The sequence below is a fragment of the Telmatherina bonti genome, assembly GCF_933228915.1.
Source record: "Telmatherina bonti genome assembly, chromosome: 2".
NCBI lineage: Eukaryota > Metazoa > Chordata > Actinopteri > Atheriniformes > Telmatherinidae > Telmatherina > Telmatherina bonti.
The window spans coordinates 21365880-21390580 of record NC_136620.1 but is presented as its reverse complement, the minus strand read 5'-3'; the positions used below and the strand labels follow the sequence as shown (position 1 = coordinate 21390580).

The 24701-nt window shown below is 39.5% G+C and overlaps 1 protein-coding gene across 6 annotated transcripts in view; it reads left to right on the top strand.

The window, feature by feature from the left end:
• The window catches only part of LOC306763738 (unconventional myosin-IXAa-like), a 134135-nt gene that overhangs the window by 95655 nt on the left and 13779 nt on the right, over positions 1-24701 (top strand). For all 6 annotated transcript variants that reach the window (XM_079250631.1, XM_079250630.1, XM_079250629.1 and 3 more), the window contains exons 12-25: positions 8691-8812; positions 10830-10971; positions 14448-14643; positions 14963-15082; positions 17266-17341; positions 17522-17659; positions 17812-17851; positions 17933-18055; positions 18338-18418; positions 18551-18661; positions 18874-18996; positions 19090-19239; positions 22923-23224; positions 23409-24578. In XM_079250631.1, coding sequence (XP_079106757.1) covers positions 8691-8812; positions 10830-10971; positions 14448-14643; positions 14963-15082; positions 17266-17341; positions 17522-17659; positions 17812-17851; positions 17933-18055; positions 18338-18418; positions 18551-18661; positions 18874-18996; positions 19090-19239; positions 22923-23224; positions 23409-24578 — 2894 coding nt within the window. The remainder of the gene's footprint in view (positions 1-8690; positions 8813-10829; positions 10972-14447; positions 14644-14962; positions 15083-17265; positions 17342-17521; positions 17660-17811; positions 17852-17932; positions 18056-18337; positions 18419-18550; positions 18662-18873; positions 18997-19089; positions 19240-22922; positions 23225-23408; positions 24579-24701) is intronic.

Here is a 24701-nt window from a genome sequence, read left to right as displayed (position 1 = left end):
ATTAAAAATGGGGAGAGTGCCTTTCCAGCACCAGTGATATGAATTATTAGCATCCATGTCAGCCTCCTTGATTGAAATGTAAGAAAAAAAAACGAAATTCAATCTTTGTAGGGAAATAGAAAAAGTTTTTTTCTGCTCGCTTCTGTCATCAATTGAACTTTCTGAAAGCATCTATTGCATTAGCTTAACTCTGCTTGCAGCAGAAGAGCAACAAAGTAATCCTGAAAGTAAAAAAAAAAAATCTCTGTTTTGTGTTATACAACACCGGCCTTTAACCGGTTTAATATTTACAAAGTTGTACAAAGTTAGGCAGCCCCCCCCTTTTTTTTTTTTCTCTTTTTTTTTCCCCAGTACTGAACACCACCATTTTTTGTGACATGAAGCAAACGGCTGTAATTAAGCAGCTACATCAAACTAGAATGTACTTCCGTTAAGTGAAAAGGTCAGAAGAAAATTATGGCAGAATATATTACAATGTGGAGCCAAGCAGTGCATATGTCCAATGTTCATACGTCTGTTTTCTCTAATTTGACTCATTAATTCTGGGTGATTATGTCTCTTAATGCCATCCTCCTTCTTGTTTTGTCATTTCATTTTATCACCACTTCACTTCTCATAATCTCCACTGCACTTAATGAAAACACCGTCTCCAGCATGTGAACCGCCTCGTCTCTCACAGAAAAATGCTTGTAATGTACCGGTGATCCAGGATCAGTTCTATATTTACATTTATTCTGCTCATTTACCAATTAGTTACCACCTGCTAGGTTCCTTAATATCCGGTGATTATGTTTTATTCTAAATCATGTCCATACAGCCAGTGATAAACACATGGAGATATTTTGGGGGAGATAACGAGTCCTTATCAGCTGGTCTGTCTTCATCTCTGTCAGCTGTTGTCTTCATCTGCTCAGTGCTGATAGGCTGTGGCAACTTAGCAGGCCGGCCACGTTGCTGTGGGCTAAAGCTGGAGCAGTAAAAGAGCAGTGTTTTGGTAAATGAGTGCATCAACACTCATCGTCAGTGAAGATCACACACTGCCAATCAGTCCGTGCTAATAGCGTTGTGATTTATCTCTGACTATTAGCCCGCAGGCTTAACACACATTACCATACACTGCAGGCAACATGTTTGTTCTCACTCTTTACTCCTCGATTATGGACGCTTGTTCAGGCTCCCTCTGCATTATACATTCACTGGTACACCGCTTGCGTCATTACTTACAGAGTGCTCTCATTGAATTTTACAGAACTCCTTAACATTCAGCATCTTGACATATGTCAATATGAGACATGCCCAGTGCTCACTTCGCATCAGATAGGGACCCCACCCAATGTAATTCAAGATCCCCCCCCCCCCAGGCAAATGGAAGAAGCTCTGACTTCTAAAAAAAAAAAAAAATTCAATTTACACAACCAAGAATTCAGCAAGATCTTATGCCCCAAGGGAGGTACCAAAGATCTCCTACCTTGTAAAGAAAAAGCCCTCAGTTTAAAAAGAAAAAAAAAAAAAGGTCAATGTATGGGGGGGGGGGAGAAGAATTCACACCATTAAACACTCAAACACATTAAATGGTGTCCCATCACCACACCCGACACTCATATTGACATGTTATTTTCCAGATGAAGATTTTTTCAGTGAGGATTTAGGTTTAGCCAAAGTTTTTAGTTTGTTTTTTTTTTTTTTTCATTTCATTGATAGAGCTATTCAGACCCAGTTTCAGAGAAGCAAGCCAGGTTGTATAAAAATTATGCTTGTTGGGAAGTATGTTTCAAAGAAAGTCACCTTGACAGTTATATTATTTACAAGCTTGGACATTCATATGATCTTGAAAGAAGGTGTAAAATGTTTGATTTAGGGTCAGTATATATTGGTCAGTCAGTGTTAAATCCCAGATTATCAAATACTGTATGTTCACATGAATAGGCTACCTTTTAATAACAATAATAATAATGATAATAATAATTATATTATTATCATTATTATTTTAAAAAATTATAATAGTTATACATTTTATTTATAATGTACTTTACATTTGAAATTAAATCTCAAAGTGCTACAATGAAGAAACTGCAACAACTGCCACTGCCCCATACAGATGGGCTGATCACCACCGATAATCTCTAAATTGTCAGTAGTTAAATGTGTCAACAGAGTGAGAACGTCTCAATCAGCAGGCTATTTAGTGCGAGAGACTCGTTGGTTGCTCAGATTCCCACTAAACTAGTTATTGATTTTAGTGGTCAATTGATAGTGACAAAATGACATAATCCTTTTAGCAACATAAATTAAACAATCCAATAGTCAGTGGTCAGGTTTTATTCAAAATGACCTGATGATGTAAAAAGAACAAGATCATCACCTACACACATAAAATCATCTTTATTGTTTTTATTGATCTTTTTGCTTGTTTTTTTTTTTTTTTTTATCTTGTCTTTTACTTGTCTTCTTGGGCATTATAGCAGCAGAATGATGTTCTTACTACTGTGATATTTTTTTCCTAATTGAAATCAAGAAAAATGACGAGCAAAAAGCATGTTGTAATTGGCACCCAAAAAATCGTAATCGAATCAGGATGAAAGCATGTTGTCACAACCCTAATAGATACCGTAATAGAAATTCTGCATTTTTGTTGTTTCTGATACAAACTAAAGTCCAGCAGTCACAGCAAGCATCTCCTTGATTTATGGCCTGACTGGACTTTGTAGGGTTTGAATATACGTGGGCTGCATAGTGACATGGTGGTTAGGACTGTGGCCTCACAGCAAGAAGGTTGCTGGTTCGATCTTTGGCTGGAGCGAGGTTTGGACAGTGGTTTTTCTGTGCTGAGTTTGCATGTTCTCCCCATGTATGCGTGGGTTCTCTCCGGGTACTCCGGCTTCCTCCCACCAACATGCATGTGAGGTTAATTGGTTACTCTAAATTGCCCCTAGGAATGAGTGTGAGTGGTTGTTTGTGTCTGTGTTGGCCCTGCATTGGACTGGCGAGCTGTACCCTACCCTTTCACCCAAAGACTGCTGGGATAGGCTCCAGCTTCTCTGCAACCCTTCATTGGACTAAGCGGTTAGGATAATGAATGAATAAATGAATATATGTGCAATATTTTTCTTTGTAACGAATCAAACCATTGGTGAGAGCAGCCTGGCCACAGTTATTTGAACTGTAATTATAATAAAAACATTGAAAAGATATGTTTTTCTGCATTGGAGTACATAACTTTATTTTGCTGTTTTAAAGGCGGAAAAGTTGTGCAGATACTACAACAAATCTCACTATTGACTTAGTATTCCCCTGATATCCATGGTCCTAGTATGCAGTTTTGAACCATCACGTGCCACAAACTCAAACATAAATATTAACAAAGAAAATTATTATATTTGCATTGTTGGTTGTTTAGTGACAGCAGCAGCTCCTTTGTGAGTTCCAGTTGAGGTTTGTTCGTGTGTTCTGTTCAATTAACAAGTGTCAAAGCGCTGCTGAGACACTCTCCCTCACAGGATGGTGCCTGATATTGTTTCAGCAGAGTTCATGTTTATTATCCTTTAATCACAGGGGGGCTCTGAAACTTTGGCTATCTGCTGCCTGTGAGTTTATTTAACAGGACAACAGCTGAGGTGGAGCTGAGCCCGGGGGGCCCCCTCTGAGACGGGCTGTTACAGCTCACTAATCGAGGGTTGTCAGATCTCAACTGATTTGTGCTTGTTTGAATAAAGTTGAGCTGTTTGGTCTCTCCCATTTTAAATTTAACATCATCTGGACAGAACACTCTCCATACATCGTCAGTGATGTTATATTCCACCGCTAGCTGCTGACCTTAGATAAAAAAGCTGAAAAAAGCTGAAAGCTAATCATTTGATTGAGGTTATTTAAAAAAAATGACAGGTTTTGCTGGTTTTTGGTCAAAAGTCATTCACTGAGAGCAGAATGGCCTGATTTCATTGTGTAAATGTCCTTTTTTTTTTTTTTTTTTTTTTTTTTTTTAAAGCTTATTTAACATATGTTTTAGGGCAGGGGTGTCCAAAGTCAGTCCTCGAGGGCCGCTGTCCTGCAGGTTTCCCATGTATTCCTGTTCCAACACATCTAGCTTCCACTAAATGGATCAAACTGCCAATGACATGCACAACTGATTAAGCTCTACTACTAATTAATTTGAATCAGGTGTGTCTGAGCAGGGATACATAGAAAACCTGCAGGATTCTGGCCCTCGAGGACCGGAGCTGGACACCTCTGTTTTAGGGCAATATCTTAAATAATGGTTTACATGAAATTGTGACTGTTATTGTGAAAGAGCTAAAATGAACCTCATGAATGAAAGGAATCAAATGTTGTTTGCATCTTACAACCCTTTAATGCTCCATTTTCTTCTTAAAATCAGTTGTTGATACTGAAGCCCATGCTGATGTTTTTTTTTTAAGATGCATTCATTAATAAACTTAATTATCACATTAATTTCATCAGAAATGTTTCTAACTTTCAGGAATCTGAGACTGTGACTGAACGGAGCTGAGAGACCCAGTTTTTAAATATGTTTTCTAAAGAAGATCTCGTGTGTTTCTGTGGAAACAAGTATGAACTACTGTTTTCTGTCAGCTTGTACTCCTGTTTTAGAAGGGTTGTTTCCGACAAGCCATCGGGTGGGCATTGTCCTCCTCCGACCAGTCAGTCGTTCATATCAGCAAGGTGTGTTTACCTTCAAAATAGCAGCCAAGGCTCATGGCACCTGACCAGCTGTGGCCCTCAGCTGGGTGGACAAAGTGTTTTTGTGTGTGTTTTTGTGTGTGTTTTTGTGTGTGTTTTTGTGTGTGTTTTGTGTGTGTGTGTGTGTGTGTGTGTGTGTGTGTGTGTATGCATCTGAGGACTCTGATTCAATGTTTACACTCAACATACCAATTGGTGCTTGATTTCTTTTCTCTGTTAGAAAGATGTATCAAAGTGGGAAAACATACGGCGGCCGCCTCCCAAGGCAAACACAGTGTCATGTTTGACTTGTGAGATATCAAGCCGACTCAGTGAAATAAAAACATGTGTTCAGGTTTACCTTCCTCACATAGACATTTCTGCAGCTTGCTGCTGAGCTCATGGTCTGAAATCGTAATATTAAATGTGCTACAGGATTTTCTAGATTGATCCCGTCGTCCTGAACAGCGCTTCAGATTTGAACTAAAATGAGCCGGTAATGATTACAATAGTGGAACTGATGAAGAAATAGCTTAGAGAAGGAGTTATACTGTATACCTTGGCAAAGCCCAGCTGCAGGGCATGTATTGTGGCAACACAATGTCTTCTTTTATTTGTTTGTCTTTTTCTTGCAGACGTTTCTGCAGCTCGCTTTTCCTCCGTTCTGCTCAATAAAAACACATCGCTGTCATAAGAAGGGAAAACGGGTGCTGAGGGATGGGGAAATATAAAGATAGAGGGATGTAACCCCCCTCACCTAAACACCAGGGCATTAATCCAAACACAATTCAGGTTGCAAGAGTGCTGCACTGTGTTACGCAGCAGAGAAAAGACACATGCGGTTGACTAATGGATGGAGGGATGGCCACAAATCCTGACCACTCTCAGCAACCACAACACAGCTCCCTGCTTTCTCCAGCGCAGCAGGAGGCTGTAGGGATTTTTATTGCTTGCAGATTGGTTTTAGTTTGGTATTTTCAGTCCGTTTTTAAGGCTGCGTGCCTATAAACTCTCTCTCTGTTTTGGACAACCAGCTGCTGTTTTAATGACTTAATATATTTTATTTATTTCAGCTTGTTAGGAGACAACCATATGCATGTGTTGAGCTCATAAGTAAGCATTAAAGTCGGCTGTATTAGAGTAGCAACTAAAGCTTTTAAAGTTAAGCTGAATGAATAATGTCATACAGTAATCTGGGTAAATTTAGACTTTATGTATGTGTTTGCGTGTCCAGTTTCTCCTCATTGTTTTTGGTGATTCAGTTGAAGCTAGCATTGCCACCATTTGACTTCATAAATGGCAACGTGTGGCTCCAGATAAGGCAGAGATCCACTTGGAAGTCATTAAATTGACTTTTGTGTGACATGATCCAATACTCTGGATGCAGTATGCTATGATGCGATCTTTTCATAAAGTAGCACTTGTAAATTTCAAGATTTTCAATTCTAAACAGGGGCGTTGTAAAAATAACTTCACTTAAAGTCTTTGGAAAGTAGTTAAAAGTGTTTGTTCTGTGTATTAAGTTATTCGCCACCTATCTTACCACAAATTATTTAAAAATAGCTAAGTTTATCAACTTGCTTTTAAAACTGTGAGAAAACAAGCTTTTTTTTCTTTCTCAAAAGCTGAAGGACAAACACTGAGACTGTTTTGTCAAATCTAAAAATGCACAATATAGATACTAAACATCTGTTCTTTTCCAGCTGCAGTCGCTGCAACTCTTCAGCACTGTACTGCACAAAAGAGTGCAAAGTTTTCTTTTTTCTTTTTTTTTTTTTTTTTAAGTGAATAGTGATTTATTTTATCTTATATATATATATATTTGTGAACATCACTAAGCCATCTCTAACCCTTGGTTTGGATATAGGAATATATGCCAAAAGGAATTATTACGCCATTACTTTTTCACATTTAGATAATTTAAGCTGTGTACAATATTATTACCCATTTTTTTCTCATTAAGAAACATTATATATGATTACACAAAACTATAAGAATAAATCCAAAGCAGAATATTTTATTTTTTTAATACTCTTCTCCTAGTCAGCCATTAAAGGGTTAAAGTTACTTGCAGCATACCCCATGCACATCAGGCAGTTTACACTGCGGTGACTGTCCACATGGCTGTGATCAGTAACAAGTTTTCTTTTAATGTCTGTTGTCTTTGGTTAACAAGGTGTACAACCATTACTGCAGTATTAAATGATCCTAAAATTGTGTATTTGGTTCAATTTTAGACTAACAGTTGATGCATACTGATAGTACAGTGAGACGAGCTTGTATTGACTTATTTGAATATCAGGTATCATGAAAATGGGTTTTGTGATCATTAGACTGAGGAGAAGTCAACATTTGAAATAAATTTCCATCCAGGAATCTTTTAAAGAATTCTTTATTTTGGGGAGATGAAGATAACATGAAGATAGCATTTACTTTTACTCAGTCTTAAGTAAAACTTCCACTGGACTTCTGTGAATGAAATCTTGTAGAAATAACAACAAAAATGTGCTGCATTGACTCAGGATCTAATCCAGATATGAAATCTCTGCCGAGCAACAGTTTCCAAATGTTTGGATCTGGCAGTGTGTGGCTCTACATGATGAAAGTCCAGTCATTCTGCTGTTTAGATGAACCGTAACCAAGCCACCATCTCTGTCTGCCGTGCCGGACTGTTTATGTAAATGTGCGTATGTGCTTCAGTCAAAATGACTGAGGAGTGTGCCGATGTTTATCTCTTCATCAGTGTGTCTGCGTCTAATTGTCTCACTCTGACTCAACACGTGTACATAAGCTCCCTTGCAGACACAACAAAATGAGCCACATGAACTGTATCCTCCATCTCCGTGTGTTGTTTCCTTGATGAAGTTAAAACGAAAGTATGCAACTCCTTTAACGGCCCTGTTTTCGTTCTGCGTGGTCCAGTGCGACCTCTGAGTGAAGCCAAACACTCCACATGTTCTGAGTGCTTTGTTGGTGATTCTGCAGCTTACATAAGGAGAAGGGGAAAGTAGACATGTCTCATGTGGAAAAATATGTGTGAAACTGTTTTAAATTCTTGATCATTTGTTTTTGTTTTTTGTTCTTTTTATTCTTTATCATTGCTGCAATATTAATCTAGAAATGTGTGCCGACTGCTATAGAAAGACTGTAAAAGGGTGCAAACCTGCAAACGAGGAGAGATTGCACTTTCCTATGCATACTTTTTGTTTGCATGAAGCACAGCTTATTCTGATAATAATTCAAACTGTTAGACGAATTAAACTTACTTTTTCACCTGTACAAGATCAAAGTGAAAAGTCTGAAACTCTGAACATTGTGGGCACCGGCGAGCTCTGTTTGCACAGAAAACAGTCTCTTCTTCTTCTTTCCCCACCCCCCGTTTTCGTCTCGGCTTACTGCCGCTCTGGGGCTGACTCTGTATTTTGAAACGTTTGCTCTTTCCCAGCAGTATGATGGTAAGATGCACCATGACGAGAGCTAGAACTGTTTACATGCCTATCTCAAGTGTACCTTAACAGCAGCTTCTCTTGGAGAGGAGAATGTAACACACGTACCCAACAACCCCTGCCTTTGTTTTTTCCCCCATCCTCAGTGTAGATGGACTCTTAACTGGCTAATCTTGCTGGGTTTCGACCTCTTAAGGCATTAAGGGAACATTAGTTAGATACATCTGTTGTCATTGGCCAATATGGGAATATAGGCCTCACCAAATGACAGCACTTTTACTGGCAGTGAACAAGCAGCCAGGTGTTTTCATAGATGTGATTCAACTTACTTTTTTTCTAGTGCAATGAAACTATTGCTGGGAATTTTGGTCCAATACCATGGAAAGTATGAACAAGTTTTTAAACTCCCTGACCTATCATAGCCACATTTCCCTCTTTCTTTCATAGTTTGGGGAGATGAGGGGATATCCAATGGTATCCATGGAAAACATTTTGACTATTTCTTTGAACCTCACAACTCCTAAAGCTTCTGTTTTGTGGTTTTTTTCTTATGTTTCCCCCTTATAGGAGGAGTACAGGGCAGAGGGAATCACCTGGCACAACATTGAATACATCGACAACAGCGGCTGCCTCAACCTCATCAGCAAGAAACCCACAGCTTTGTTCCACCTGCTGGACGAGGAGTGCAAGTATGCCCCCGTTGATTTAACTGATCCCGATGATTCTCGTCCGTCAGACCAAACAAATCACATGCTTTATCAAATTGTATCGGTTTCAAACTGATGCTGTACCTTAAAACGGGAACTGATTTGGTTTTGGTTTAACGGCTGAGTTTCTGTTAATCTACTTTGGCTAATTAATTCGTCAAAATGTTGACTAATATATAATATACTTTTGTTTTTTCAGGTCAGATCCTAACAAACTGATTAAACATGAAGTTATTTGTAGTGGACTACTGTTGGCTACACATTGAAAAACAAGTTATCAATCGTTATGGAGCATCTTGCATGACAAATGACAGAGAAAACATGAATGACACAAAAATTAATATATCATTACAAACAGTTTCTAATGATATTTAATCACTTTACAAAAATAACAGTTATGTTTTTACTCTCTTACAATGAACCATTTACATCTACTTTTTGTGAGTCCACACAGATGGCAGATGCCATATTTGTGTCATCATTTCTACTATGGTGACTCTAAATGGACAAACAATCCGGTGTGCAGAGCAAAAACCCTTTGAGCTTTAAAACTATTGTATAGGCTTTGTTAGAGCATGGTTTGCTATAAGTATCACCTTAAAAGGACCATGGTGGAAGACCGTACATATATACACACAATTCCAAAGTAGTTATCATGCAATCGCTTGACCTGAAGCTACTGGATCCATCTACAGATGAAAGCATGTTCATGTCTGGAAGAATTTTACTCACTGATGTCCGCTGACCATTTACAACTGTGCTAGGGATTTGAAGTAATTTGCACTTCTTCCCCACTAGATGTCAGTAATTGTTGTGCATTGCACCTTTAAGCTTTTCAACAATTTGGACTTTCTCCTTTGGCATCAGGTCGTTGTTTGTAGAAATAACCTTCTGATGACTCTGCATGAGTACCTTTTTTGTGTATTTGCTCATTAGCCTGAATGATGCCCACACTTGACCTCATATTATTGCTAAGCAAAACCATAAAGACATGCTGACTCCTCCAGCAATGTTTTTGGATCACGCCTCAGTTTCTCTCTGCTTTTTCTATAGTGAAAATATTCTTGTTCAGGTTATAGCTTAGCCTCAGCATCTTGTTCCTCTATACACCAAATTCAACAGTCTACAACCCCCACGCTCACCATATATGTACACCAGCCAGTATACACGTAGTAATACTTGGCTACAATACCCATCATCCTACCTACAGCTGCTTCATCTGGAACTAATAATACATATATATGTGTTTCTGTGAGAATAAGGGGTCACTGTTGCAGAATTTGGGTCAAAGCTGGATTTCTCAAAAAAAAAAAAAAAAAAAAGGGGGGACAAAAGCCTGTTTAGGGGGTTTTGTGGTTCCAGTGGAGGGAGCTTCATGCTGAATGATTACAGAAGAAGAAGCAAAGGCGCTTAGCAATCTCATCATTCACAGTTAGTAGAGCTGGCGAGGTTTCTGGGCCTCTTGAGAGATAGATTAGGTTACTGAAGAATAGGGGATGAGCATGGGGGTGCATTTTTACTGTAACAGCATGAAGCTTTCGGACCCCTGCAGATATACTTCAGCTAGCAGTGTGTTGCAGAGGGAGGCGAGGTTTAAATGATAGGAAACTCCTGTAGCAGTGTTGTTGCAGCCAGCTGAGGTTCATAGCAAAATGGGGGAAATGTCCATATTTCAAAGGTAAAGCCAGCAAAGAATGTGCAAGCATGAGCAGTGTTGCTGTGGTTAGATTTAAGCCACAATGATACGTTTGTGACACAAAATTTTCCTCGAGAGTTGGAGGAATACAATTTTATGTGTGTGGATTTAGGCAGGGTCCCCCTGAAAACTGCAGGGCATCATCCTGAAAGCAACAGCAAGAGCAGATGTAAACTGAGTTAACGTTTAATGTAATAAATGTTTGCGTGTGCTACTGTACGTCACCTTCACTTTTACATGGAGACCCCAACGGCACCCAAGTCAAAACGTGAGCAACAAACATGAGGTTTCTTTGTTTCCTAGTTTCCCTCAAGCTTCTAATCAGACCTTGCTGGACAAGTTCAAGCGTCAGCATGAAGGAAACAGCTACATTGAGTTCCCTGCTGTCATGGAGCCCGCCTTTATCATCAGACACTACGCCGGGAAAGTCAAGTACGGAGTCAAGGTAAGATATCTGTGTATGCGAGGGCATACAGTACTTCACTTAAATGTATTTTTTTGGTTTGTACAGAGTAACAGTTTCACAAATAAGGAGCAACCACAGTAAAACCTTCATCACATTTTGGTTATTTTGCCTGGTTTAGGCACATGTGGAAGAAAACTGGTTGTTGTTGATCAGTATGTAAGTGCTCGGCTAAATAACCTAAAGCTTCTCCATTCAGACATTGAAAAGCTTACAACCCGATTTTAAGATCAATAGTGTGACAGTGGATCACTGAATTATTGCTTATTGACATATTAAAAGTGCAAGAGATCAGCAGCCCTGGATTTATTCATGCATTTCACGCTGTTGTGGATAAAAAGCTCAGCTTTACCTGCTAAAGTGCTGATGCAGCTGACGCTGAGACATTATTATTGCCATAAATGTCATGCCAGTCAAAGTGTGAAATAACAACTGCAGTTTAAATTAATGAAGAACCCATCAAGACATCACCGACCCTCTAAAAATATAGGCATCAGATATAAAGTTGGTACAGAAACATCAGCAGATCTACTTGTTACTCTGTACCAGCTTTTCGGCTACATTTCAGTCTTTCAGCTGCATTTTGATAAGAAGCACATGTGCTGGAGCAGCTCGAGCGGGTTGTTGTTTCACTGTATGATATAAATCCATAACAGCTGGTTATCGTGGCTTTGGAAAAGTCTCCCACATCAGCTGAGAGCCAAGGGGCCACTCGGTGTGAACCATAAAGCCAGATTCGTGAAATGACGTTGAACACACAGCTGACTTGTATCATACGGCGAGAGAAGATTTTGAAGGGTTTATAGTTCATGGCTTTGTTATCACAGCACAGTTTCAGATGAGATATTTCACTTCTCTCAGATGCAGACGTGAGTCTTGCGTGGATGGAAAAGAATTTTTTTCACTTCATATTTAATGTGAAGGAAGACGTGCATGAAAAACAAGTTTGAATTATTTAGTGAAAAAAGGAAATATTTTCTTGTTTAATTAAGATTTGACATAAAGTGACATCATGAAAAATCACCTTGTCCTTTTGAGGTCCTAAAAATCAAATAAACGATGAATATTTATTTAACAAAACTTAAACCATGATTCAGTAGCGCCTAGAACATTTAGCAGCAATAAGTTGAATTGAAGCCGCAAGCGGCATCCACCGGGTCCGAGCCTCATGTTGACCCCTCCTCCCCAACTTTTCACAAAGCTTAGCAGTGAGTTTGAAGTCAATGGCATGAATCCGAAACTAGTTTGTTCGAAAACAATGCACATACAGTGCAAAATTGGCAAAAACGGCAGGATGGCAGACAGTTGCCATGGCAACATTTGTTTGATTTACTTTTTTGGTCGTCTTGAGGTGTTACACATGTGTGTTGAATTTTGTTGTCCTACGTTAAAGTAGACAATCGGGACCCTCATGACCAACCCCCCCCCCCAATTAGGACCATTTAGTGCCACTTTTCTCATCAGTGGCGCTAAAATATGTTGGGTCTTGCAACACATTTCTGTGTTTGAGATCATTACCCTGCTGTCTGACTCACGTTTTAGTGGATAAATGGTCTTACATTTTACTATTAAAAAAAACTGCCAGGTTTTTAGATCCTGTGCCTGCAAAGCAAGCCTAAATCATCAGCCCTCCACCACCGTGCCAGATAGTTGGTTGTTGTGACCTAAAGTCTCCACTTTGGTCTCATATCCAGATATTGTTCCAGAAATCAGACACAACTCTTCAAGCCGAAGCATCTGCTTCCTTGTTCTTTTTACAGAGAAGAAGCTTTCTCCTGAAACACTTCCAAACAAGCCGCACTAATTTAATACTTTCAACTTTTTTATGAATATGAACATTTACCATGCAAACTAAGGTCTGGAGGGATCTACTCCCAGGGAGACTGATAACTGTCTTAAATGTTTTCCAATTGTAAATCACAGTAGTGAAGTAGTTTGTATTTTCTCACTGGGTACTCTGGCTTCTTCCCACCATTCAGAGAAACACATGTTAGGTTAGGTGGTCACCTCTCAGATGTAAGTTACTTTGGATAAAATAATCCTGACCAACAAACTGACAAAACATCTGCTTCTGATGATCTATTTAAAGGCGTCCTATTATGGTATTTTGAGTTTTCTGAGCTTTCTACAGTGTTACAGTGTTGAATCCTCATCAGACATGTGAACGGCACTGTTTTTTATCACCTAAACGCATGTTTGAGTTTGAGTTCCAGCACGCTCTCTGTACGGTTTCCATGGCGACGAAAAACGTTTTAGAGAGTGTTTTACCTCGAAATCCTTGTGACGTCCCGGGGGATAAGGTTCGGTGATTGGTTACCTTCTACTGGTTAACAAGGGCATGTACAAATACATCAGGCGGGTGGAAAACGTCAGATAAAGTTATTTCCAACGATGGCTGGTGAGTTTACCAAAGAGAGACATCCTGCTGCATTCGTTGCTGTGGGTTGCTGTTTTCCACTTCGTTTTCAGGGTCTGATTCAGGTTCCAACATGTAGGGCTGTATGCTATGTGTTGACATTGCATTTTGTTTTTTTTATTGAGTTCATATTAGCCTAATCCTTCTGTTTATGAGATGTTACAATGACGGCGAAAGCAGTTGTGGTGCGCGCTCCCGATGTAGTGCAGTGGCGGGAGGCGGGGCTTAATGCGGAAGAGTCTCAATCCACTCGTTTTGCCCGCAGGCTGATCTGACAGCCTACGGAGAGGGTCGGTCTGAAGTAAATAAAGGCATTTGTGACAATACCTCGATCAATCCCAGCCCTTCTGGTCTCAGAAATAAAAATAAATTAGCCTGAAATGCACATAATAGTTCCACTTTAAGCTCATTTGACTGACATGACCTTGCTGCTACTGAACGTCTTAACTCTTTGGGAAGCACTGATGAAGTATTTGGCACTGTTTCCGGGTTTCTGCTGAGGTATTTTTGTTTTTCTCTAGATAAGTAATGTGTCATGTACTGACGTTTTATTTGTTGTTTTCTGTTTGATCTGATACTTGACCTTAGAAATGGAGAATAGTTGATCAACTTAATATTAAAGTTTAGCTAAACTTTAATATTTAATAACAGCATAATAAGAATAGTGACATAGTAAAAAGTGTAAAAAAGGAAAATGTTCCAAATATGAAACAGTTCTTATAACTCCTAAACAAAGTCTCATAATTATGTAGAAACAGTGAAACCACAGCGATTGTAAGTTGCTGTAAACTTTGCTGCAAAGTGGTTTTCCACTTATTAAAGGACAATAAAAAACATTACACTGCTGCCATTGTTTGTTGTGATACTCGAGCTGTTTTATATGTTTAAATAACTAAAGCTTATAAATGCTGCCCAGTGTTTGCCTTTCATTTATTCTGCATGTTATGGGAAAATCTGAGTAACTGTCTGATGGCAATTATCATGATGCAAACTCAGTCCTGGGAAATAACTAAAGCATGGCTTGTGTTTCTGTGTTATTCAGGACTTCAGAGAGAAGAACACTGACCACATGCGCCCTGACATTGTTGCCTTGCTGAAGAGCAGCAAGAATGCCTTCATCTGCGGCCTGATGGGAATTGACCCTGTGGCGACGTTCCGCTGGGCTGTTCTTCGAGCTTACTTCCGAGCTCATGTGGCTTTCAGAGAAGCAGGCCGCAGACACACCCACAAAAAAACAGGTGAAGAAGAGTCACGTTTCAAATATAATAATCAAAACAAGGAAGCAGGTTGAAGCTTAAAGGATCCTTTTGATTATTTTACAGGAACGCTCCTCTTTTGATATTTTGTCTTTTCAGATTCCTGGTAATCTCATTGGTTCATTATGTGTCATTATGGCTCATCGTTTGCCTTTTTCTGCTGTTTTAGAAATATTTTTAAAGAGAAAGAATGAAAACATTTTTAAAGCAAAGCAGACTGCTGCTATGAACTCCTAATACAAACTTCTATTCATATTGAAACCATATTATTAAAAGTCTTGTTTTTCTTTCTGTGTTTTAGGGAATGATGCAGCAGTTCCCTGTACTGTTGTAAAAACTGTCGACAATTTCAGTTTCCTTCACCACCCGGTCCACCAGAGGAGCCTTGAGATCCTTCAAAGATGTAAAGATGAGAAATACAGTAAGTGACTGTGCAGTTTTCTGGAAACAGGAAGTAGGAAGAAAACTGGAGAAAAGAGTACCTCTCCACGGCCACAGCTCAGTAACAAATACTTGTACAAAAAGTAGGGCAGTAGGGCTGGTTTTCACACATTTCATGCATTTGTCAGGAAAACTGAAAGGGTTCCTCTAAGAAACTAATTTGAAAATCTCCCCATGAATGATCCTCATGTTAGCCTCTTTATCAACAGGTAAAAAAAGTGTTATTGAAATGCATTTGAAATATATTTTAGTTTAATATAAAGGGGTGGAATCATAAATAATGTCTGTGACTGACTGACTGACTGACTAAAGGTTTGTGGGGTCAAGAAATCAAACATACGGTAAAATCTAAATTAACATGAAACATATTGTAAAAATGCTCCCATATCCTTGCCCAAAGAAATGCCCAAAGAAATCAAATCTTGCATTAATTTAATTGGCTGCTTTTGGTTTTCATCCTATCTGGTTTTATTGGGTTTATGTGGGTCGTTCTTTGCTCTGCATGGATTATCTTGCCTCGAAGCAAAGCTCATGACCAGTAAAACTCCCACACGAGTGAATGCACAAATGAATCAGGCCCCTTGTGGACCTGCAGGGACTGGTGGTCCCCAGTATTGTTTTGTTTTTTTTTTTTACTGCTGATAACCACATTAGTGTGGCGGAGCGTGCCTCAGCATCCAAGATTTACTGCAGCCAGCACTGACACAGATTTTCAAGGAAATGTTCAAATGAATTTTTTCGATGGTGTTTGTTCTTTAAAATGGGAACTCGGCTAATTTTACACCTTGACATCAGTGTGGCTGACTGGATAAGTTATGAAAGCCACACAGAGGAGCTTTGTAAACCTGACATAAAAAGACTTAAAATACAATTTGAGAAATGTAAGATTGTATTTTTGAAGTATGAGACACACATTCTTGAAATTGAACCTATCGGTACTCAGGAGAGCAAATAACAGTGCAGAAATGTAACTCTAGCGGGTAAACTGAGCTCTGTGGGAGAACTTTAACCCTCCAAATTGACCTTATCACATACATAGAAACTGCCCAGTATATCCTGCCACTCATCAGTTGGGAGTCAAAATCCACCGAGTATATTGCGAAATATCAACTACAAGACTGTAAAACTGAGCAACACACCTTGAACTGTGGAAATCCGTGCTGTGTTTTAAATGTTGACCAAAGTGATACCCTGCAGTAACCTATCTGACAAGTATCACACAGCTGACAGATTCAGTTGGTCAGTGACTGGAAAGGCCACAAATCCAGGAAAAGTTAGATCCCTCTAACCATATATTCAAATTCTGAGCTCAACCTCATCCTTATAGCCCCCATGTGACCAGAAACCAGTTATAGATCTATAATGATAGCTTAATGTGGATGATGGTTATAATAATAATAATAATAATAATAATAATAATAATAATAATAATAATAATAATAATAATAATAATAAGTTGTCATTGTTGGATCCATCTGCCACCTGCATTCTCATTAGCATTATTATCATTATCATCATTACGGTTATTATTATTGTTATTGTTATTATTGTTTTTATTATTATTGTTATGATTATAAGTATTGGTTTTTTTTTATTATTTTATTATCGACATATTGCTCAAGGCTGTGACATTTTACTCTATTCTATACTACACGAGTTGATAGAGCAGAGAATATGCAACTTACTCTTCACAACACATAACTTACTACTCTTTTCACAAAACCGTCTTCCATGCTTGCTCTGTTATAATTTCACTGTGTTGGAAATGAAAAGAAAAGAGAAAAACAGTCAGAGGCCTAATTAATACGTTTCCTTTTTTCTTTTTATGAGTAATTTTGAGTTTAACTTCCTCACATCTCTGATTTATTCAGACTGAAAGTGCTCTGACTGCTGCAGATAAGACACCAGCTACTTGCACAACCCGACTTGAAAACAACCTGAATATTCTTTGAAGGTGCCTAGTAAAATGAGCAAAATTAGATTAGTGGTGGATCAATGTAAAAGGGCAAGATAGGGATGACATAAGGATTGTGGTTGAGGGATATGTGTGCTAAAGTATATGTGTGATGAAGATGTGGTTGTGCTTCATAGTGATGAATGGCAAAAAATAAATTGTCATTTGGGTTTCTAGAGATTTCATTTGTCTTTTCCTGCCTCATCCAGGTATCACAAGGAAAAATCCACGAACACCTTTGTCAGATCTCCAAGGCACCAACGCCCTGAACGAGAAGGCCAGCTGGTAAGGACGAGATGAGTAGCCGAGTGGAGGACACAAATCAGCAAATCGAAAATCACTCCTGAATAATTAATCATGTATCAGATTACTCTCTGTGGTGCAGCTGACAAGACAAAAAAATGCTCTTAGTCCTCCCAAACCTGCTCATGAATCAATGCTAGTCTTCATTGTTTCCTCCTGAAGGGATGGCTACGGATGTAACGGTCGCAGCTCTAGGTCAGGTTGTATCTCTTCATCAGGAAGCCCCGCCCTGGAAGAAGATGGGATCTTCCTTAACTCGGCCAACAGTAAGCTCCTGGAGAGAGCTCAGGGAATCCTACTGTGAGTGACACATATGCTTGCACCCAAAGCTACAGACAGTGCATAAATGAAAACTTTTGCGGCACAAACAGGACAGACACTGCTCTCACTTAGTTAATTTTGCCGTTTTTATGTGCTGATTTAAAAGCAATAAACTTGTTTCTCATGTTTAGGAGAAATAAAAACTGCAAAACTAAACTGACTCTTCCCAAGGTAAGACCCAAACTTGACATAGTTCAGCATTTAGTTGATATCCATTAAGCACTGATGAGATGACATCTTTTGTTTGTGCAGCACTTGCTGGATGTGAAGTCTCTGCGTTACCTGAGCAGCGTGACGCTCCATGACCGCATCACCAAGTCACTACTTCATCTGCACAAGAAGAAAAAACCGCCCAGCATCAGTGCACAATTCCAGGTCAGTCTTCTGTCGCCCTCTGCTGGACGACTGGGACAAGTACAACCACATCAAGTTACAGTGGAAAGAAAACTTCCGCAGACTTTTTACACAGTTCTGCAGAACAATTGTTTTGGGATATTCTGCTTATGTTTCTTTCCTGTAAACTCACCACAGTAACTTTCTGTCAACCACCAACTTCTTCAATCTCCAATCTTAAACGTCAGCATGATACGATAACTGTGCCTTGTCCTTCATGTTGAAGCAGGATGTTGCATTACAGGTTTGTGTTTGTGTGTGCAGGCTTCCCTCAACAAGCTGATGGAGACGCTGGATCAGTCTGAGCCGTACTTTGTCAAATGCATTCGCTCCAATGCAGAAAAGGTAATTTCTGCTTCACAAAAGTTTGCTCTGAAACTGAAACATGGCTTCTTCTTCTTCTTTTTTTTAACAATTGGTTAGCTCATTTCTGTATTTTTTTTCCACACTTCTTCAATCTTTTGCTTTATCTCTCAGCTGCCGCTGCGTTTCAATGATAGTCTGGTGCTCAGACAGCTGAGGTACACAGGAATGCTGGAAACCGTCCGGATCCGACAGTCTGGATACAGCATCAAGTACACCTTCCAGGTAAACCTGCTCTGGTTTTAAAGCAGATTAATGACTAACAAAGCCTGATTTGTTCCCGCATGTTTTTATTTTCAGTTTATTGAATTCTTAATAATCTTGAACTTGATAGTCTTTTTTTTAATGCAACAAAATATGCAGTAATCTACCTTTTTTTTCCCCTTTCCTCCCTGCTGAAATAATTTCTTATTTGTCAAACACACATCGTCTTTCAGGACTTTGTGCGTCACTTTCATGTGCTACTGCCTCGGGGCACAAGCCCAACAAAGTCTGGTATCAGGGAGTTCTTCAGACGGATCCATCTGCCACCTGCAGGTTATCAAGTGGGAAACACAATGGTATGTTTTCTATGTTTGTTTGTTTTAAAGAGGGGTGTACGTGTATTTCTGTTGAGCTGCAGTGTCATGATCATCTGTTTCTGTGTAATGTAGGTGTTTCTGCGAGAGGCAGAGCGACAGCGCCTTCAGACCCTTCTCCACCAGGAAGTATTGCGGCGAATCGTCATGCTGCAGCGCCGCTTCCGGGCCGTCCTGGAGAGGAAGCACTTCGTCAACATGCGAAGAGCTGCATGTACAATTCAGGTGAGGCTGCGATGGGAACGCCATTCTGAGTCCACAGTTATGTTCACTCTCAAAAACAGAGGTACAAGATAAGGACATTTCTGTACCTATAGGTACATTTTAAAGAAATGTTCTCTCAAAAGTACAATACTGGTCTTTAAGAGACCAGAAGCACACCTTCAGAGTACGAAAAAGGGTTCAAAGTGACATAAAGTACAAATTTGTACCATTTTAACCATAAGGGTACCTGCAGCATTGAAAAATGTAATGTTAATGGCTGTAATGTTACAAACTAGAGCAGAGTTGAATGATGACAGTAGTACTACTTAACAGTCATTTACTGCACCAGACAATGAAGGTCCGATGCTGCAAACTAAGTGTATAGCTGGTCAGTATTTTGAGTTTTTGAAGATTATTTCTAGATTAAAGATAAAATAATATTGCTAAATTGCATGGACCAGGCCTAATCCTGTGAAAACATAAAAAAAACATAACTTGATAAGGTGAGGTTGAACTTGATAAGGTACAAAAATAGACCAGAACTGAAGGGTACAGAAATGTCTCTCAAAAGAGTACACCCCCAGCGACAAGCATTTGTACCTATTTAGGTACAAGCTGGTACCTCTATTTTTGAGTGTGTTCCTGTGGTGACTTTTTACTGCTGTCAGGACATCATTAATGCTGAGTATCTTCCGCCTCACTCTTAATATGTCAGAGTTAATCAGGGATTGTTTTGAGTTTAGTCCAAACAGTGTTTATATACAGAAGCAGGTTCTCCTCGTAGACTGGATCGATTACAGATAAGAACGTCATCCATTAAACTGTTTTCTCTGATTACTTCAGCTTTTATTACTGTCTTTGTAGAGACTGTATTTATTTCATATAATTTCATTTCATTTTAATTTTATTTTATAGACCATTTAGTTCAGTTCAGGGTTGCCAAAAAGCTTAAGCCTAGTCCAGCATTGACTGACGAGATACAACACCATGGACTGATTGCCAATCACGGTTATTGTTTTTAATTTTAATTTATTTCTTATTCCGTCTTTATTAAAGGTTTCTGTTAAAATATTGTCAAACTAATGAAATGACATTTAAAAATCCTCCTAATTGTCTGTCATCTCTATAGCTCAACATTGTACACTTGTGGTTATTTAGTGTGAACTCCAGTAACTGAAACTGGTGAGTTTTATGTGTAAGTTTGGTGAAGTGAGTACCTTAAGGAGTAAACATTCTGTTGGTGAACACTGAGTGTTTACAGCTCTTGGTTCCTCTCTGCCAACATACGAAGAGTGTTTGATTGACAGCACTCGTTGGACTGGCCAGAGTGGAGCACTTTGGAAAGTTTAAAAGCCTCACTGCCAGTGAGAAAATATTCTAGCTTCAATCGACTCAGGAATGTGTCGTCGAAACATTTCAAGGCAGCTGCAGCTTCCAGGATCATCAGATGAAACATTTGCATGGAATAACTCATTATTAGATGGTACATCAATTTTCAAAGGTTGGAAGAAGACTCCAGTCTTCAGCTACCGCTGAAAATGAATTCTCTGATGACCTGCACCACGAATAGGAGCTGCTAAAATTTCAATTCCTTTACCTGTCAAACTAGTTGTTTGGTTTTTTAAAATAAAAAACAAAAAAAAACAAAAAACAAACAGCATCACCATGGTAATACTAATGCACTATTGTTATTTAAAATGCGTAGTATGTGCTGCTTGTCTGTTTACTTAGCTCGGAGAATCGCACCAGAATTCCAATGTGCCTGCTTTTTAACTTGTACAGATGTTTTTGTTTTTTTTTTTCTATTCTATTAATGGACCCAGGGCCGGCTTTCCAAAAAATGAGTCTCTGCAATTCACACTTAAAGTTTGACTAAAGTGGAAAATGTGGAAAGCTCTCTGGTGAAGGCTTCGTCGCCAGATTAGATAAACATTTTTGGACACAATCAGCTGACATGTATGTAGGATAGTAGAGGGTGAACTATTAGCCCAAGAGGGTTATACCAGCTGTTTAGCATGATGGTGGAGACATCCAGGTCTGAATGGATAGAGAAGAAAAACGGCTTAACCTGTATAAAGTTTAACAATGACTTACTCAAATAATGACCTTCCCTGTGATTAAAAATAAAGCAATATGGATTTAAAGTCCAGTCCAGTTCACACAACCAAATGTCAAACTATTATTCTCCATGTTGAAGTCTTTTTATTGCAAATGAGACACAATTTTTTTCTGGGCTTTTCTACATATGTGACTATAAATAAGAAAAGAGAATAGATGAATAGAAAAGTAGCTGCAAAGTGGATCTCATTTTGCAGATGATTTTGGCTTTTGTTCAATTTTTGTTGCAATTTTTTTTTTAACTTTTATTTGACAAAACTAAAAAGTCCCATTGAGATTAAGAACCTCTTTTACAAAGGAGTCCTGGTCCGAGATAGGCAACAGCAAATACAGAAACACTGGTATAAGTTACCCAGTAAAAATATACAAAAAAACATGTTAAAAAAAAAAAAAAAGAGAGAGAAAACCAAAATATTACAAGCAAATTGTGATGACTTAGACAAAAAAAGGGGAAAAAAATACAGATGTGTTCATGTATTTGTTAATATTGAGGGAAGAGGAAAAGAGTACATTCAGGCCACGGTCAGTGGTTTTTGTGGATGAGTGCTGGGAGGAAAGTAGCCCATATCTTTAACACACTAACAGAAAAAAACCCTTCATATTCAGATCGAAGCTCTGACAAAGAGTCACTGAAGTAAAGAAGGTTTGGAAGAATGATTCGGTCATAGGTTTAAAGTAAAAACTGATCTGTTGTTTTTAGTGTTTCTCTGTGTAAATAATACGAGCTGAGATATAATATTTAATGTAGAGACATTGTGTTTTCATTTGCAAAGTTAAGCTGATTTGTACAAGATATTTTTCTGTCTGACCCTTCCAAGAATACGGCTCAACTTCTAATTGGAATTGTTGCAGGTTTAAAGATAGCAATAGTGTTCACAGCCTGGGTCTATTTGTGCAGCATGCCAGCAACGCCGTTCCTACTGTATCACATTATCCTGACATGTTGAAGTATGCTTTAGATCGGCGGTTCGCAACCTTTTTGCACCACAGTACCCCTTCTAAAATATTTTTTTTCAGCCACATATCCCCTAACCACTGCAAAGTACTTTCATGAAATACAACACTTTGTCATTTATGTTTGGTTTATTAAACTTTTAATCGTGCAAAACAATGGAAATCGCTACGACGCTTCAACGAGGACACCATTGTTTGCATTGTCAAGGCGACAGTGACTGACGAATATGCTTTGGCTCATAACGGATTGGGTTCAATTCAAGTTGGAATGTGGGATTTTGGGAGGAATGAAATGATGTAAATCTAAATGTAAATTCAGTTAATGAATGGATACTTACATTGGATGAAATATATTAAATATTTATATAATATTATATTTATATTATTTTGTTTAAGGATGTTTTGAAGAAAACATAAAAACATGTTTTCAAAACATTTTGCGTACCCCCTAGAATGCCTTGAAGTACCCCCAGGAGTACGCGTACCCCTATTTGAGAAACAGTGCTTTAGATAACAAAAGTTAACATTTTCACAAAGTCAAACCTAAAAAGCTACGTGTTTTAGAGAAAGAATAAACAAAAAGTTTTCATGAATATCTGTCTCAACACTTTTCATTCTCGTCCTTTTTGCAGCTATGGTGGCGATTCTGCCTCCGGAAGCAGTCTACTTATGATCTGAGTGTGGATGAGGGGGCAGTGGTGTGCCTGCAGGCGGCGTGGAGGGGGTACAGGGAGCGCAGGAAGTTCCTGCATTTGCGAGCATCAGCTGTGGTCATACAGAGGAGCTGGAGGAAGCGCTGCGGGCGCAGGACTCTGGCGGCTAGGACGATCCAAGCGGCATGGAGAGGGTACAGAGAGAGAAGCTGCTACTGCAGTACAAACAGGAACGTGACTCAATTCCAGGCAATGGGCAAAGGATACCTGGCTCGACTCAGGTGAGTGAAAGAGTGGAGTAAGAATCTGAATTTATGTGCATTTTTTATTTAAGAAAAAAATGTCAGGTGTGTAAAAGAAAGAGGGGAAAAAATACAGCGGATTATCATTTTTATGCTGCATTGAAGTAGTGATAGAAGTATTTCTGTTGGTGGCATCATCCATGTGTGTCTAAACTGTGTCCAGGTTTAAAGACCTAAAAGAAGAGCACGAGAGACTCGGGGGTCCAGATCATCCAACAGAGGTGGATTCTGGTACTTTAGGGGACTATGCCGCATCGAGACAGGAATTCCATCTGAGAGCAGAACTGTCTGCAGAACCTGAGCCTTTTTCATTGGACATAACAGAGACTGATAAGGAAGAGGATTCAGAACGCAGCCGGAGTACAGATGAAACAAGCCATAAGAACCGATCCAAACGAGAGAGCAGGCGAATGAGAGAGCTGGAGCAGGCTCAGTTCAGTTTGGAGCTCCTCAAAGTTCGAACCACCAGCATGGGGAGCTCGCTTCCAGAAGACGCAAAGAGCGGTGCCTGTCTGGTCGATGAGCATCACGAGCATCACGGGCATTCACAGCAGGGATCACCGGCTAGTCACGGAAGCTTCGAGCTGCTCAGTGTGGAAGAGATGGACACTGAAGGTTCTGGAGGATTTGGTTCCCAGTCTGCATCGTGTCAAGAACAACCCCAAACTCTGGAAATTTTCAGAGACTCAAACCACAATGAGAAACCTGTGATGAAGCTACCGGACAAGGCGGAGGAGCCCAGGGCAACGTTTTATATTGCTTCTGACCAAAGTCCAGTTCATGAACCAAAACCGAAAAGCCCTGGAAAACTGCACAAAGACAGGAGAGAGTCCACGTCTCGGAGGCCTGTAGTGGTGTTGATCAGCATGCAGAAGGAGAGTCCTGTGGATGAGGGAGAGCTGCTTGCAGCACAAACCGCAGAAGGAGTTTCTCAAACAAGAGTAACCATTTCCCCAACGACCCCCATCGCAGGCTTGGAGGTTGGACCACGCAAGGAACATCCTTGTGTTCCTGCCCAAGCAAAGAGAGATGTGTTTGGGGTGGACAAATCATCTAAGCGCACCTCTCCAGCCACTCACGAAGAGCGTCGAGAAGAATCAGAACTTTGTCCTTCAGAGCCCAAGTCCAGCGTTACCTCTGCTCCCAGTGTCCTTCCAGATCTGCAGGAGAGGAAGACGAGCCGGCCTGTGAAGGAAGCTCCCAGTCCGGTGCTGGACACCAAACCACCAAAGGCTCAGAAGAAAAGCTCTGCCCAGACTGTGATTGTTAACATGGTGGAGAAACCTTCCAACTCAGTGTTTTCACCCCCCAGACGCAAGCTGCCATTCTCCAAGTAAGTGAAGTTTGGAGAGATTCTGCTTTTAATGTTTGTGTTGCAGGAACAAAGTGGGAAATCCACGATTGTGGTTAAAAAAAAAAAAAAAAAAAAGGAAATTGGAGTTTTTTTTGCAGAACT